Source organism: Capricornis sumatraensis, chromosome 4 (genome assembly GCF_032405125.1).
Source record: "Capricornis sumatraensis isolate serow.1 chromosome 4, serow.2, whole genome shotgun sequence".
In the NCBI taxonomy this organism is placed as follows: Eukaryota; Metazoa; Chordata; class Mammalia; order Artiodactyla; family Bovidae; genus Capricornis; species Capricornis sumatraensis.
Window position 1 is genome coordinate 60,812,636 of NC_091072.1, and position 14,175 is coordinate 60,826,810.

A 14,175-nucleotide genomic window follows, 5' to 3' on the forward strand; every position below is an offset into this window, starting at 1 on the left:
GGGACTCTCAAGAGTCTTCTCCAACACCACAGTTCAAAAGCATCAATTCTTCGGTGCTCAGCCTTCTTCACAGTCCAACTCTCACATCCATACATGACCACAGGAAAAACCATAGCTTTGACTAGACGGACCTTAGTCGGCAAAGTAACGTCTCTGCTTTTTTTTTTTTTTTTTTAACTTTTGAAGATTTATTGGTGATGACATTGAGAACGTCCGCTGGCTACACCTGCCAGAACTTAGAACTCACATTCTTTGGAGAACTCAGTCAATGTACATAAAGGAAAGTATGGGCTATAATGACATTTAAACAGCATTGTCTATAGGAACAAAGAGAAAAAGCAATCTGAATGTAAACAGACGAACAGTTAAATACATTATAATATATCCATACAATGGACTGTAATGCCCAAATACAGGTAGGCCTGTCCATGTTGAAATGAATTGCTAAGTATACAAAATGACCCCGTTTTTAATACGTCCCATATTACATACCCAGGTCTATACACAATCTATATTCATGAATCGATACACTCCAAACTCCTTATATCCTTCAGATGAGACTGAGACAGGACAGTAAGAAGGGGTGGGTAAATAAAGTTTTTAAGATACTTTCATATTTAAGGATTGTTTTATTTTCTTAACTAATAAACAAAAACTAGGCTTTGAATATAAATTAAAATTCTTATTTTTCCAAGTGAAAATGCTGATACTAGCTAATGTTGATAATTTAAGAAAGTGGTACTAGTAGATTACTTAGAATTACGGCAGCAACCACCAGAGTAAATAGGAATCAGGAGGACTAGGAATGAGATGGCAGACTTTTCCTTATGTAGAACTAGGCAGCAGAATCTCTTAAGGTGACTTGGGCTTACACACAGTATGACATATAAAGTACATCTAGATTTTAAATGCCTTCAAGAGCTTAGTAAATCTTCTTAAGTAAAGCCAGGCATATAAAACAAAAGCCATGAAGAACCAATTGTATGTATTAGTTGGGTCCCCAGGTAACTGAAAACTGTTTTTAAGTAATCCCCACCATACCTTTAAAACAACTTTTATCCTCAAGTGGAAAGTAGCCACATTCAAATGAGTTAAAGGGTAAGTAAAAAGAACTACAACTTTATTAAAAGTAAATAAATGTAACATATAATATGTACAGATGGCACATGGTGCCAATTTTATTTGCAGATAGTATTCCAAAGTTCACAAGTTACACCTTTGCCACAGCCTTGGCTAAATCTTGAACTAGTGCAGAATTCAGCTGTGCTAGAGTGCTGATCTTAGCATGCTTAGATGTGGCATACTTGTTCTTGATAGTCATGTGCTTTGAAAGCCCACGGTTCACCATGACCACATTCTTTGCCAGGTGTTGCATAACAACAAGCAGGGATTCTTCAGTGTATGACAGGTAATGCTGTAGAGTTGGTGTCCATTCACCATTATCAAGAATTTTCAGTGCTAAGCAAAAAGCTCCTGCTGCAATCTGAGAAGGAGGAAAGTGCACCATATCGTAGTCCAGCATAGTCAGTTCCATCAAATATTTGGCCAGAGTATGTAGCTCAACATCAACCTCTCCAATCTTAGATGCTCTCCGAAGAAAATGCAGGGGTAGAGGGCGACCCAGACTAAAATTTAAAGCCCTTAGAATCTTCATTTCCATCTGTCTGATTTGAAACTTGGTGTAGGTGTTGTCAGTCACAAAGGCAAAGTCACCGATTTCTGGAGGGTACATTTCCTCATATTTGCTTGCAACAAACATGGCAGTGACTCCAACCAGCTGCAGCATTTTCTTGGGCACACAGTTATCCTGCATGAACCGATCAATTATGGAAACAGTCATGTACATGGTCTCCTGCAGTAACCTGAATTTCATTTGAACTTGCACTAGCCAGTCAATCAGGATGGCTCTCATGTTTCCAGTGACTTCACGACCCATTAGGTATTTTGGTTTCACTGCTTGCTCTTCCTCAAGTTGTCTTAGATAAGCATAGATATCTTTTACATATTCGCTACAAAGGTTTGGATCCGCTCCGTCTTCTGCATCCACATCACTCACTGCAAGAATTACATCTGAGAAAGCCTGACATAGATATTCTTCTGCAGGGGCACAGCCAGATGTTTCCATGGGGCTTGGAGACGGAGTATCGACCAAAATAGGCTCAGGGGAAAGTTTCTCTTCCTTAACAGGCTCGGGTTCCGGCTCTGGCTCTGGCTGGGGCTCCGGCACAGGTACAGGAGCCTTTTCCAGAGGTTTTGGTACTTTTTTAGCAGTAACTTTTCCAGCAGATAAAGTTTTTGCTTCCTTTTTCAGAGGCAGTTTGGCCTGCGGTTGTTCACTGACTTTGTTACCGATGTCTCCAAGAGCTGTTCGGGGCCTCAGCCCGGGCTTAGAGGTTGCAACACCGGCCACAGGCACGCGCTTGGCCCCTGCCATACTGATCTTCGCCTTATTTTCAGCATTAATCTTTGTGTTCCTGGTGATCCGGAGCGCCATGGCTTCTTCTGCACCAGGCAGCAGCTCAGCGAGGAGGAGAGCACTGGAGCCCCCGACCAGCCGGGAGCTTGAATCAACCACAGGGCAACAGCCGTTCCTCCGCAGCACGCCCGTCTCTGCTTTTGAATATGATATCTAGGCTGGTCATTACTTTTCTTCCAAGGAGTAAGCGTCTTTTAGTTTCATGGCTGCAATCACCATCTGCAGTGATTTTGGAGCCACCAAAAATAAAGTCTGACACTGTTTCCACTATTTCCCCATCTATTTGCCATGAAGTGATGGGACCAGATGCCATGATCTTCGTTTTCTGAATGTTGAGCTTTAAGCCAACTCTTTCACTCTCCACTTTCACTTTCATCAAGAGGCTTTTAGTTCCTCTTCACTTTCTGCCATAAGGGTGGTGTCATCTGCACATCTGAGGTTATTGATATTTTTCCCTGCAATCTTGATTCCAGCTTGTGATTCTTCCAGTCCAGAGTTTCTCATGATGTACTCTGAATATATGTTAAATAAGAAGGGTGACAATATACAACCTTGATGTGCTCCTTTTCCTATTTGAAACCAGTCTGTTTTTCCATGTCCAGTTCTAACTGTTGCTTCCCGACCTGCATAAAGATTTCTCAAGAGGCAGGTCAAGTGGTCTGGTATTCCCATCTCTTTCAGAATTTTTCACAGTTTATTGTGATCCACACAGTCAAAGGCTTTGGCATAGTCAATAAAGCAAAAATAGATGTTTTTTCTAGAAGTCTCTTGCTTTTTCCATGATCCAGCGGATGTTGGCAATTTGATCTCTGGTTCCTCTGCCTTTTCAAAAACCAGCTTGAACATCAGGAAGTTTATGGTTCACGTATTGCTGAAGCCTGGCTTGGAGAATTTTGAGCATTACTTTACTAGCATGTAAGATGAGTGCAATTGTGCGGTATTTTGAGCATTACTTGGCATTGACTTTCTTACGGATTGCAATGAAAACTGATTTTTCCCGTCCTGTAGCCACTGCTGAGTTTTCCAAATTGCTGGCATATTGAGTGCAGCACTTTCACAGCATCATCTTTCAGGATTTCAAATAGCTCCACTGGAATTCCATCACCTCCACTAGCTTTGTTCATAGTGATGCTTTCTAAGGCCCACTTGACTTCACATTCCAGGATGTCTGGCTCTAGATGAGTGATCACACCATCGTGATTATGGAAGTCGTGAAGATCTTTTTTGTACAGTTCTTCTGTGTATTCTTGCCACCTCTTCTTAATATCTTCTGCTTCTGTTAGGTCCATACCATTTCTGTCCTTTATCGAGCCCATCTTTGCATGAAATATTCCCTTGGTATCTCTCATTTTCTTGAAGAGATCTCTAGTGTTTCCTATTCTCTTTTTTCCCTCTATTTCTTTGCATTGATCACTGAAGAAGGCTTTCTTATCTCTTCTTGCTATTCTTTGAAACTCTGCATTCAAATGCTTATATCTTTCCTTTTCTCCTTGGGTTTTTGCCTCTCTTCTTTTCACAGCTATTTGTAAGGCCTCCCCAGACAGCCATTTTTCTTTTTTGCATTTCCTTTCCATGGGGATGGTCTTGATCCCTGTCTCCTGTACAATGTCACAAACCTCATTCCATAGTTCATCATGCACTCTATCTATCAGATCTAGGCCCTTAAATCTATTTCTCACTTCCACTGTATAATCATAAGGGATTTGATTTAGGTCATGCCTGAATAGTCTAGCGGTTTTCCCTACTTTCTTCAATATAAGTCTGAATTTGGTAATAAGGAGTTCATGATCTGAGCCACAGTCAGCTCCTGGTCTTGTTTTTGTTGAATGTATAGCGCTTCTCCATATTTGGCTGCAAAGAATATAATCAATCTGATTTCAGTGTTGACCATCTGGTGATGTCCATGTGTAGAGTCTTCTCTTGTGTTGTTGGAAGATGGTGTTTGCTATGACCAGTGCATTTTCTTGGCAAAACTCTATTAGTCTTTGCCCTTCTTCATTCTGCATTCCAAGGCCAAATTTGCCTGTTACTCCAGGTGTTTCTTGACTTCCTACTTTTGCATTCCAGTCCCCTATAATGAAAATGACATCTTTTTTGGGTGTTAGTTCGACAAGGTCTTGTAGGTCTTCATAGAACTATTCAACTTCAGCTTCTTCAGCATTACTGGTTGGGGCATAGACTTAGATAACTGTGATATTGAATGATTTGCCTTGGAGACGAACAGAGATCATTCTGTCGTTTTTGAGATTGCATCCAAGTACTGCATTTTGGACTCTTTTGTTGACCATGATGGCTACTCCATTTCTTCTGAGGGATTCTTGCCTGCAGTAGTAGATATAATGGTTATCTGAGTTAAATTCACCCAATCCAGTCCTTTTTAGTTAGCTGATTCCTAGAATGTCAACGTTCACTCTTGCCATCTCTTGTTTGACCACTTCCAATTTGCCTTGATTCATGGACCTGACATTCCAGGTTCCTATGCAATATTGCTCTTTACAGCATTGGACCTTGCTTCTATCACCAGTTACATCCACAGTTGGGTATTGTTTTTGCTTTGGCTCCATCCCTTCATTCTTTCTGGAGTTATTTCTCCACTGATTGCCAGTAGTGTGTTGGGCAGCTACTCACCTGGGGATTTCGTCTTTCAGTATCCTATCACTTTGCCTTTTCATACTGTTCATGGGGTTCTCAAGGCAAGAATACTGAAGTGGTTTGCCATTCCCTTCTCCAGTGGCCCACATTCTGTCAGACCTCTCCACCTTGACCCGCCCTTCTTGGGTTGCCCCGCGGGCATGGCTCAGTTTTCAGCAAATGACCTGTAAGATCCCTATGCTGCTCCTTACACCTAAGGTAAAAAACTGAATCTAGTACCCCTGTTCAATATTTATTCTCCCTTGAGCTGGCCCACTGTTCTAACACTGTCTCCAATTCTAATAAAGTTTATTTCCCTCTCATTCTGTATCATGTCTGGAAATTCTTTTCCAACCTACACCTGGAACACAACATTTTATATGTGTATACATATATGCATGTGTTTTCAATTTCACACCATGCTAAGTTTTTATTCACTCAATGCTATTTTACTTATTTGTTGTGAGACTTTAGCTGATAATTACAAGCTCTTAAAAAGATTAGTTAAAATACTGTAAAGAAGAGCAGCGAGTTCTTATACTGTATCTTATACTGTATACTTAATCTCACACCATGCTGTTTTTATTCACTCAATGCCATTTTACTCAATTGTTATGAGACTTAGCTGATAATCACAAGTTCTTAAAAAGATTAGTTAAAATACTATAAAGAAGAGCACAGAGTTCTTATACTGTATTTTATGCTGTATACTGTTTGGAGGGAGAAGGCAATGGCACCCCACTCCAGTACTCTTGCCTAGAAAATCCCATGGATGGAGGAGCCTGGTAGGCTGCAGTCCATGGGGTCACTAAGAGATGGACACGACTGAGCGACTTCACTTTCACTTTCATGCATTAGAGAAGGAAATGGAAACCCACTCCAGCGTTCTTGCCTGGAGAATCTCAGAGACAGGAGAGCCTGGTGAGCTGCTGTCTATGGAGTCGCACAGAGTAGCGACAGCAGCAGCAGCTACAGTGTAGTGTTTCGAAAGAACATGCATACAATTTTTATAATATTGACTTAAAATATCTTTATATAGGTCATTTCTGATCTGTAAATTTGTCTTTATTTAATTTTGAGACATAGGATTTATTTCTGTTAGGTAGGTAGTTAGAATAGGAAAAAGGAATCCAGAATGATGGTGGCTAAAAGAGAAAGAAGGGAAACGCCCACGGAAATAAAAGAAACGAAGGTCTGAGGACCAGAGACAGACACTCAGGTAAAACAAACAGCACTCCTGGCTAGCCCAATTTACATAGGGCAGGCTCAGGGGGAGAGAAAAAACATATAAAAAGAGGAGGCAAAATTGAGGCAAGGGGCCTCTTTTGTCTTTACATTTTTTTGTGTTGGCATGCCCTCAGGCATGGAGGATGTATTTTCCTTTGCTTGCCAAATAAAACTGAGCTGTAACACTGGTCCATCCCCTACTTCAAATTTTTGCTGTGGCAAGACAGAACTGGGGAAATTACAAACTCCCTCGGCATTTCTATTTATTTCCAACAAATATTTAAATAAGATTCACTCTTAATTTTTTTTTTTCTGCTTGTCACTTGAATTTAGATCTGGTGCCTAAGATCTATTGACATTTCTTGCCAGTAGGTAAAAAAAAAAAAAAAAAAATCCCAGTTAACTTAAATCATGAAAGGTAATTGTTAGTGCATTTTAGTCAGTGTTGCTTAGGACAAAGGCAGTTTTTCAGTATTAACTCATTTATAAACTCTCCAATTCAGTTTTTCTTTTTTTTGGCCTGGTTGTCAGTTGTATTAGATATCTCCATTAATTTTTGTTTGTCTACTCATTTCTCATAGGAACTGCTCTGAAAAGGGCTCTGTCTCCTTCAGGCTAAATGACCTCACCTTCCTGAAGATTCACTGACCACAGGTGAATACTTGAATATTTGAACTAAGAGGTGATGAAATCTAGAGTATACCGATTGGAAAAGAACTACTCTGGAAGTCAATAAAGTTCTGCTATGCATGCTTTTGAAGCTCCCTTGTTTCCATCTTTATTGAAAGTGTTATTCAGCTATTCTTTTAGTAAGAATTGTATTGTGGTAAAATATACATAACATAAAAATTTATTATTTTAACTATGTTTTTGTTAAACAGCTTAGTGAGGCTAAGCACACTCCCACTGTTGTAAAACCATCACTATCATCCCTCTCCAGAATTTTGTTCATCTTCCCCAACTGAAACTTTGTACCCATTAAACAATAGCTCTCTATATCTTTCTTCCCTGAGCCCACATGAATGTCATAGATTAATCCTTGAAAACTTTTGGACTACTGAGGTTTTGCACCAAATAATGACATAAAAAGTTTATTTAATTATGTAAGAATTCCTTGGCAGAGTTTCAAATGGTATATTCCAAATATGACTTTTCAGGGACTAAATGAGAAGCAGAACCTGTATTTATATAAGAATGCTTAGCTGTCCTCCATCCATATTATATACCCAGACTTGCTGGAGTCATTTTATTATATTAAGGTTAAAAATAACATTGGGGTCAGTTGTTTGCTTCCAAACATGTCAGGGCAGAATATATAAGTGGACTTGAAAATCAATCTCTGCCTAAGAGTTAACACCATTCTCTGTAAAGAAGAATGTGAGAAAATTGAACTGCTACAAAATTACAAAAAATTCCTCTTAAGAGTAAAGTCTTGGATCATGAGATTGCAGATTGGCTGAAGTGTAGTTTAACATGTCAAGGGGCTCACAGACATTTAGATATATGGTCACTTGGATTCTACAATACTAAAGTTGTTTGAAGAAGTTGATAAGGTTGTTCTGTTCAAGAAAATCAAAACTAATCTGTACTCAACAGTTTATCTATCTTCAGTTCAGTTGCTCAGTCGTGTCTGACTCTAGGCGACCCCATGAGTTGCAGCACGCCAGGCCTCTCTGTCCATCACCAACTCCCGGAGTTCACTCAGACTCGTGTCCATCGAGTCAGTGATGCTATCCAGCCATCTCATCCTCTCTCATCCCCTTCTCCTCCTGCCCCCAATCCCTCCCAGCATCAGAGTCTTTTCCAATGAGTCAACGCTTCTCATGAGGTGGCCAAAGTACTGGAGTTTCAGCTTTAGCATCATTCCTTTCAAAGAAATCCCAGGGCTGATCTCCTTCAGAATGGACTGGTTGGATCTCCTTGCAGTCCAAGGGACTCTCAAGAGTCTTCTCCAACACCACAGTTCAAAAGCATCAATTCTTCGGTGCTCAGCCTTCTTCACAGTCCAACTCTCACATCCATACATGACCACAGGAAAAACCATAGCCTTGACTAGACGGACGTTAGTCAGCAAAGTAATGTCATCTATCTTAGCTTAGCTTAATTTAATACCACATGTATTATTTGGGCTTCCCTGGTGGTTCAGGCGGTAAAGAATCTGCCTTGCAATGCAAGAGACCGGGGTTCTATCCCTGGGTAAGGAAGATCCCCTTGAGAAGGGAATGGCTTCCCACTACAGTATTCTTGAATGGAGAATTAGATGGACAGAGGAACCTTGCAGGCTATAGTCCATGGGGTCACAAAGAGTCAGAACAAGCAAAAAGTGTCACTTGAAAGTTTAAATGATAATCAATAGCTAATATCACAAATTATATATGCCTAAAAGCAGTATGATAATATTAATGAGTGGTGGTGGTTTAGTTGCTAAGCTGTGTTTGACTCTTTGTGACTCCATAGACTATAGCCCACCAGGTTCCACTGTCCATGGGATTTTCCAGGCAAGAATATCAGAGTGGGTTGCCATTTCTTTCTCCAGGGGCCATGGATTGAACCCAGGTCTCCTATATTGCAGGTGGATTCTTTACTGATTGATCCATTGGGGAAGATTCCTCTGTCCATTGAATTCTCCAGGAAAGAATACAAACTACTCCAGCTGGAGTGGGTAGCCATTCCATTCTCCAGGGAATTTCCCGATCCAGGGGTCGAACCTGAGTCTACTGCATTGCAGGGAGATTCTTTACCATCTGAGCCACCAGGGAAGCCAAATATTAATGACAGTATATATTAAAATAGTTAAGAGTAAAGGTTCTGAAGCCATTAAGATAAACTTTTCATTTCCAGTTTCTTAGCTCAACTTCTTGGAGAAGGAAATGCCAACCTACTCCAGTGCTCTTGCCTGGAGAATCCCAGGGATGGGGGAGCCTGGTGGGCTGCCGTCTCTGGGATTGCACAGAGTTGGACATGACTGAAGCGACTTAGCAGCAGCAGCAGCAGCAGCTCAACTTCTGTGCACCTCCATGAGAACTTCATCCCTCTAAAATTGTTTCCTTGATTGAATAAAGCCCACTGATAAAATTGTGTAAGGATTAAATAAAATAAAGAATGAAGGTAATTAGCACAATGCTTAGCTGTGGTAGTCAGATAATGACTACCCAAGAGATCTATGTCCTAATTGCTAGAACCTGTGAATATTACCTTACTTATCAAAAGGAAATTTCCAAGTGTCATTAAATCAAGGTTCTTGAAGAGGAGACATTATTCTGGACTATCTTGGTCAGTCCAACGTAAAGACAAAGTTGCTGAGAAGAGGGATAAGCAATGGTCATGGTCAAAGAAGGAAAGGTCAGGATGAAAGTGGAGGTTGAAGTAACCTAGGGCTATAAGCCACACAATGAGGCCACCACTGGAAGCTAGGAAAGACATGGGTTCTCCCCTAGAATCTGCAGAAGAAAAACAGCTGTACTGACCTAGTTTAAACTTTTGACATGCAAAGCTATATATATAAAAAAAAAATTTGTACAGTTTTAAGCCATTAAAGTTTATGTGGAAACTTAAAAACTTGAAAGGTTAAAGAGGAGACCTTTTAACTTAGACAACAATAGGGACCAAATACACCAGCACTTAATTATTCTATAATAAATATCAACTGATACTATTACTGAAAAATGAAAAAAAAACAACAACAACAAAAAAAACCATGGTCAGTGCTACATAAGGGATCTGTTTCTTTAAAGGAAGGAATTATTTTTATTTTTAGCTATATTTATATTATGAAAAAACCTGTAGTTATAAGTATTTGAAAATAAAAAAATTACATGTAATAAAAATCAAAACTGCTCTTTCCATTCAGGATCTATGGCCTCTATTCTAGAAAGAAAATTTATTAACAGATAATTCCTGTATGGTCCTTCAAAAATGTTTTTATATAAAATATTTAAAGTCTTTTTTTTTTCAAATTTATAGCTTTTATTTATTTTTTAATTAAAAAATTTAAATCTTTTTCATAGAATTAGTTGATTTACAATGTCATTTCACTCTGCTGTACAGCAAAGTGACCTAGGTTTACAAATATATACATTTTTTTTTTAAATATTCTTTTCCATTAGGGTTTATCCCAGGAGAATGGATACAGTTCCCTGTGATAGTAGGACCTTGTTTTTTATTCCTTCCAAATGTAATAGTTTGCATCTACCAATCCTAAATTCCCAGTCCATCCCTCTCCTGACACTTCTCCTCCTTGGCAACCACAAATCTGATCTCCATGTCTGTGAATCTGTTTCTGTTTTGTTGATAGGTTCATTTTGACCATATTTTAGATTCTGCATATAAGTGGTATCATATGACTTTTAGATTTTTTTATATAAATTTGCCTACTTCTCTCTTGGTATTTTGTCAATTACTGTTACATTTTGAGCCTCAGTTACTACTTACACATTGGGATTTCCATTCTTTTTTGATATGTTGATCCTTCACTACTGTGAAATGACTTTTAACAAATCTTTGTTAATACTCTTTATTGTAGAGTTGCAATAAAGTAATTGTGCTGTTAACCTTGTCTGAAATTATTAAAACCACTCAAGCTTTGTTATGGTTTGTGTTTTTGCATATTATTATTTTCAATTTTTTCTGTGCCTTTATACTTAATGCATCTCTTATAAACAGCATATGGTTGGGTCATTCTTTGTTCAACCGCTATGGCAATCTTTGCTTTTTAATTAGATTATTTTGTTCATTTACACTTAACATAATCATTGACATAGTTTTATGTCTACTACCTTACTATTTGGGTTTCCCTTGTAGCTCAGCTGGTAACGAATCTGCCTGCAATGCAGGAGACCAGGGTTTGATTCCTGGGTCAGGAAGATCCTCTGGAGAAGGAAATGGCAACCCACTTCAATATGCTTGACTGGAGAATCCCATGGATAGAGGAGCTTGGCAGACTATAGTCCATGGGGTTGCAAAAGTCAGGCACGACGTAGCAACTAAACCATCCCCACCATCTTACTATTTATCTTGTGTTTGTTCCATCTTTTCCTTTTCTTACCCACTCCTTTTCTGTCTCCATTTGGGTTATGTTTTATTATTCCATTTTATCTTATCTTTTTTTTTTTATTCTGTCCTTCCATGCTTTTTGTGGTTCTTATATGAATTACAGTATGCACCCTCTATTTAAAACAGTAGTCTGTCTTGAAGGTTATTTTATGAACAATTTAAGGAGCTTCAATTTTCTTTCCAGTCCTTTACACAGTTGTTACGCATTTCATTCCTCCTCCTGCCATTCCCTCTATCTATGCATTCATCTATCATCTATAAACAATGCCTTATAGGTTTCACTATTTTCACAATCAATTATCTTTTGGGGAAATTAAAAAAAAAACTGACTTTAAAAGACTTTTACACTAGACACATAATTACCATATTACCCTTCCCTTTTTTGGGGGGATGAAGTGAAGTCAGTCGTGTCTGACTCTTTGCGACCCCATAGCAGGGGGCAATAGCAGTGGAGTGGATTGCCATTTCCTTCTCCAGGGAATCTTCCCAACCCAGGGCTCGAACCCGGGTCTCCCGCATTGTAGACAGAAGCTTTACCATCTGAGCCACCAGGAAAGTCCTTTTTTTTTGGAGGGGAGGGAATATAGATTCTAATTTTCATCAGGTATCATCATTTAGCCTAACTAACCTACTCCACCATTCATATACTACATATCTGCTAGTGGTAAATTCTTGATATTTTGTTCATGAGAAAATATCTTTATATTACCTTTGTTTTTGGATGATATTTGAAGGACACATTTCTGGACTTTGAATTATACTTTAATTTTTTTTATATGTTAGCCTTGATGATGTTATTTCACTGTTCGTTGTTTGTTTTTTTAATGAGAGGTATTGAGTCCTAGTTATCATTATTCCCTAAGTAGGCAGTATGTTTTTCCCTTTCACCTAGTTTAAAAAATATTCTTATATTTGGCTTTCAGCAGTTTGACTCTATATGCTTACATGTGTCTTTTTTAAAAAACTTTATCTTGTTTGTGGTTTGTTGTAATTCTTTAATTTACAGGTTGGTATTATTTTTCTCAAATTCAAAAAAATGCTCAGCTAGTATTTATTTACCTCATATATTTTCCTTCCCTTTCTGGGACTCCAATGACACCTATATTAAACTGCTTGATATTGTCCCACAGGTCATTGACTGCCTCTTAAATTTTTAAAAATTTATTTTTTGTGTGTATTGGTTTCAATGATTTTTATTCTCCTATCTTCCAGATAACTTATAACATATTTTACAATATCTTGTCTTCTGTCCATCCAGTGCGTGCTTTTTTTTTTCATTTTGGACATATTATAGTTTTCAGTTTTAGAATTTTTTTAGCTCTTTTATCATAGTTACCATTTCTCTAGTAAGATTTTCCTTTTTTTCAATTATTATAATAGCAGTCTAAGATGCTGAAGCAGCTAATTCTGACCTGTCATTTCTGTGTTTGTTTTGAATTATTTTTTACTGCTTAGTTTTGAATTACATTTTTCTGTTTCTTCAGCTATCTAATATATATGTTGAACATTGTGAATTTTATATTGTTGAAAATCTGATTTATTTGTATTCTTTTGATGTATTGCATGTTGCTCTGGCAGGCAGCTAATTTACTGATACATCAGTGTAATTATCTCCACTCTTGTTTTTCAGCTTTTAAAAATGTGGTTATAGAATGAGTAGCCTTTATTTTGGGTTAATAGAAACCCTTTTGCAAAAGATATTCTAGATCGTGTCTTTTTCTGGATTCTCAAAGAAATGATTAGAGTATTCAGATGAAATCTGATTTGTTATACCTGGTATTTTCTCCAGCTGTTCTTTTTTTTTCTTTTTTTCTGAGCAGAACTTTGCAGAACATTACCTGGGGCAAGTACAGAAAAGCTCAGTCTTTGGCAAAAGACATAATTAGAACCCCTAGGGAAAGTGCTGAAGCTTTTTGTTTCTGTAGACTTCAATACCAGTTCCAATCACCTCATCATTGTCAAACTCTGGTCTTTAGTTTCTCAGGAAGGAGAGGTCACCAAACTCACTTAGACTTCACCTCCCTATCCTGTCCCACAATTCGGAAAGCTATACCAGGCATAGAACTGACACTTTGTGAGGTTCATCTCTGTTTCTCACAGGTTTCACATATGTATACATATAATATGATATATTCATAATATACACAAATATATATACAGTCAATTTCCATTATTTTCTTTGGAAATTATTAGTCTTCCTTCTCTGAAACACACTAGGTAAATTTGGCAGTTAAAAAAAATTGATTATATTTCCTATAAGAATAAGATAGAAAATGAGAGAATAAAAAAATTGTTTAAAAACCTTCACAATGAAACAACTTTAGTTTCTTTTTAGCTGTTCTAGCTTTTATGAATAAAATGATTAAATGTGAAATAAAAATAATGAGAACGATCAGTGTTTCACGTGCTTATGCTAATCCTGATACACTAACCATTGGCAATGTACTGTTGGTTGTTTTTACATTTCTGAGCTATAAATGCATTCTGTTTTCACTATCTGCCAAAGTCATAAATAGCTGAGGTTTAAAATGACACCTAGCTACATCTCTATTTGTCTGAATAAATGCCTGTATGTGATATGTTTATAACTGTTGCAATACTCCTTTTCTTCACCCTGACAGTTCTGTAGAGATACAGTATATCATTGTATAGAATTCAAAGCATGTCCAACACTTTGTGCTAAGACATTGCTGCTTCAAAATGTTTACAATTTGATCCTCTCTGTACCCACTGAATCCACTATAACAATCATTGCTGGATGCACTGAAGTTTATGGACGAATTAAAGGT

At 38.0% G+C, this 14,175-nt stretch overlaps 1 protein-coding gene across 3 annotated transcripts; it reads right to left on the reverse strand.

Moving 5' to 3' along the window:
- Window positions 1-1,186: 1,186 nt before the first annotated feature.
- LOC138078961 (G2/mitotic-specific cyclin-B1) lies at window positions 1,187-2,537 on the reverse strand. Of its 3 annotated transcripts, none has more exons than XM_068971745.1 (2): window positions 1,955-2,537; window positions 1,187-1,807 (listed from the first exon to the last, which is right to left on the reverse strand). In XM_068971745.1, exons 1-2 carry the CDS (start codon window positions 2,492-2,494, stop codon window positions 1,211-1,213), a joined length of 1,137 nt encoding a protein of 378 aa, XP_068827846.1. In that variant the 5' UTR covers window positions 2,495-2,537; the 3' UTR covers window positions 1,187-1,210. The 3 variants fall into 3 exon arrangements, with proteins under 3 accessions (XP_068827846.1, XP_068827843.1, XP_068827845.1); XM_068971744.1 differs by having other exon boundaries at window positions 1,211-1,319; window positions 1,431-2,537; XM_068971742.1 differs by having other exon boundaries at window positions 1,187-2,537.
- Between the last annotated feature and the right edge of the window lie 11,638 nt (window positions 2,538-14,175).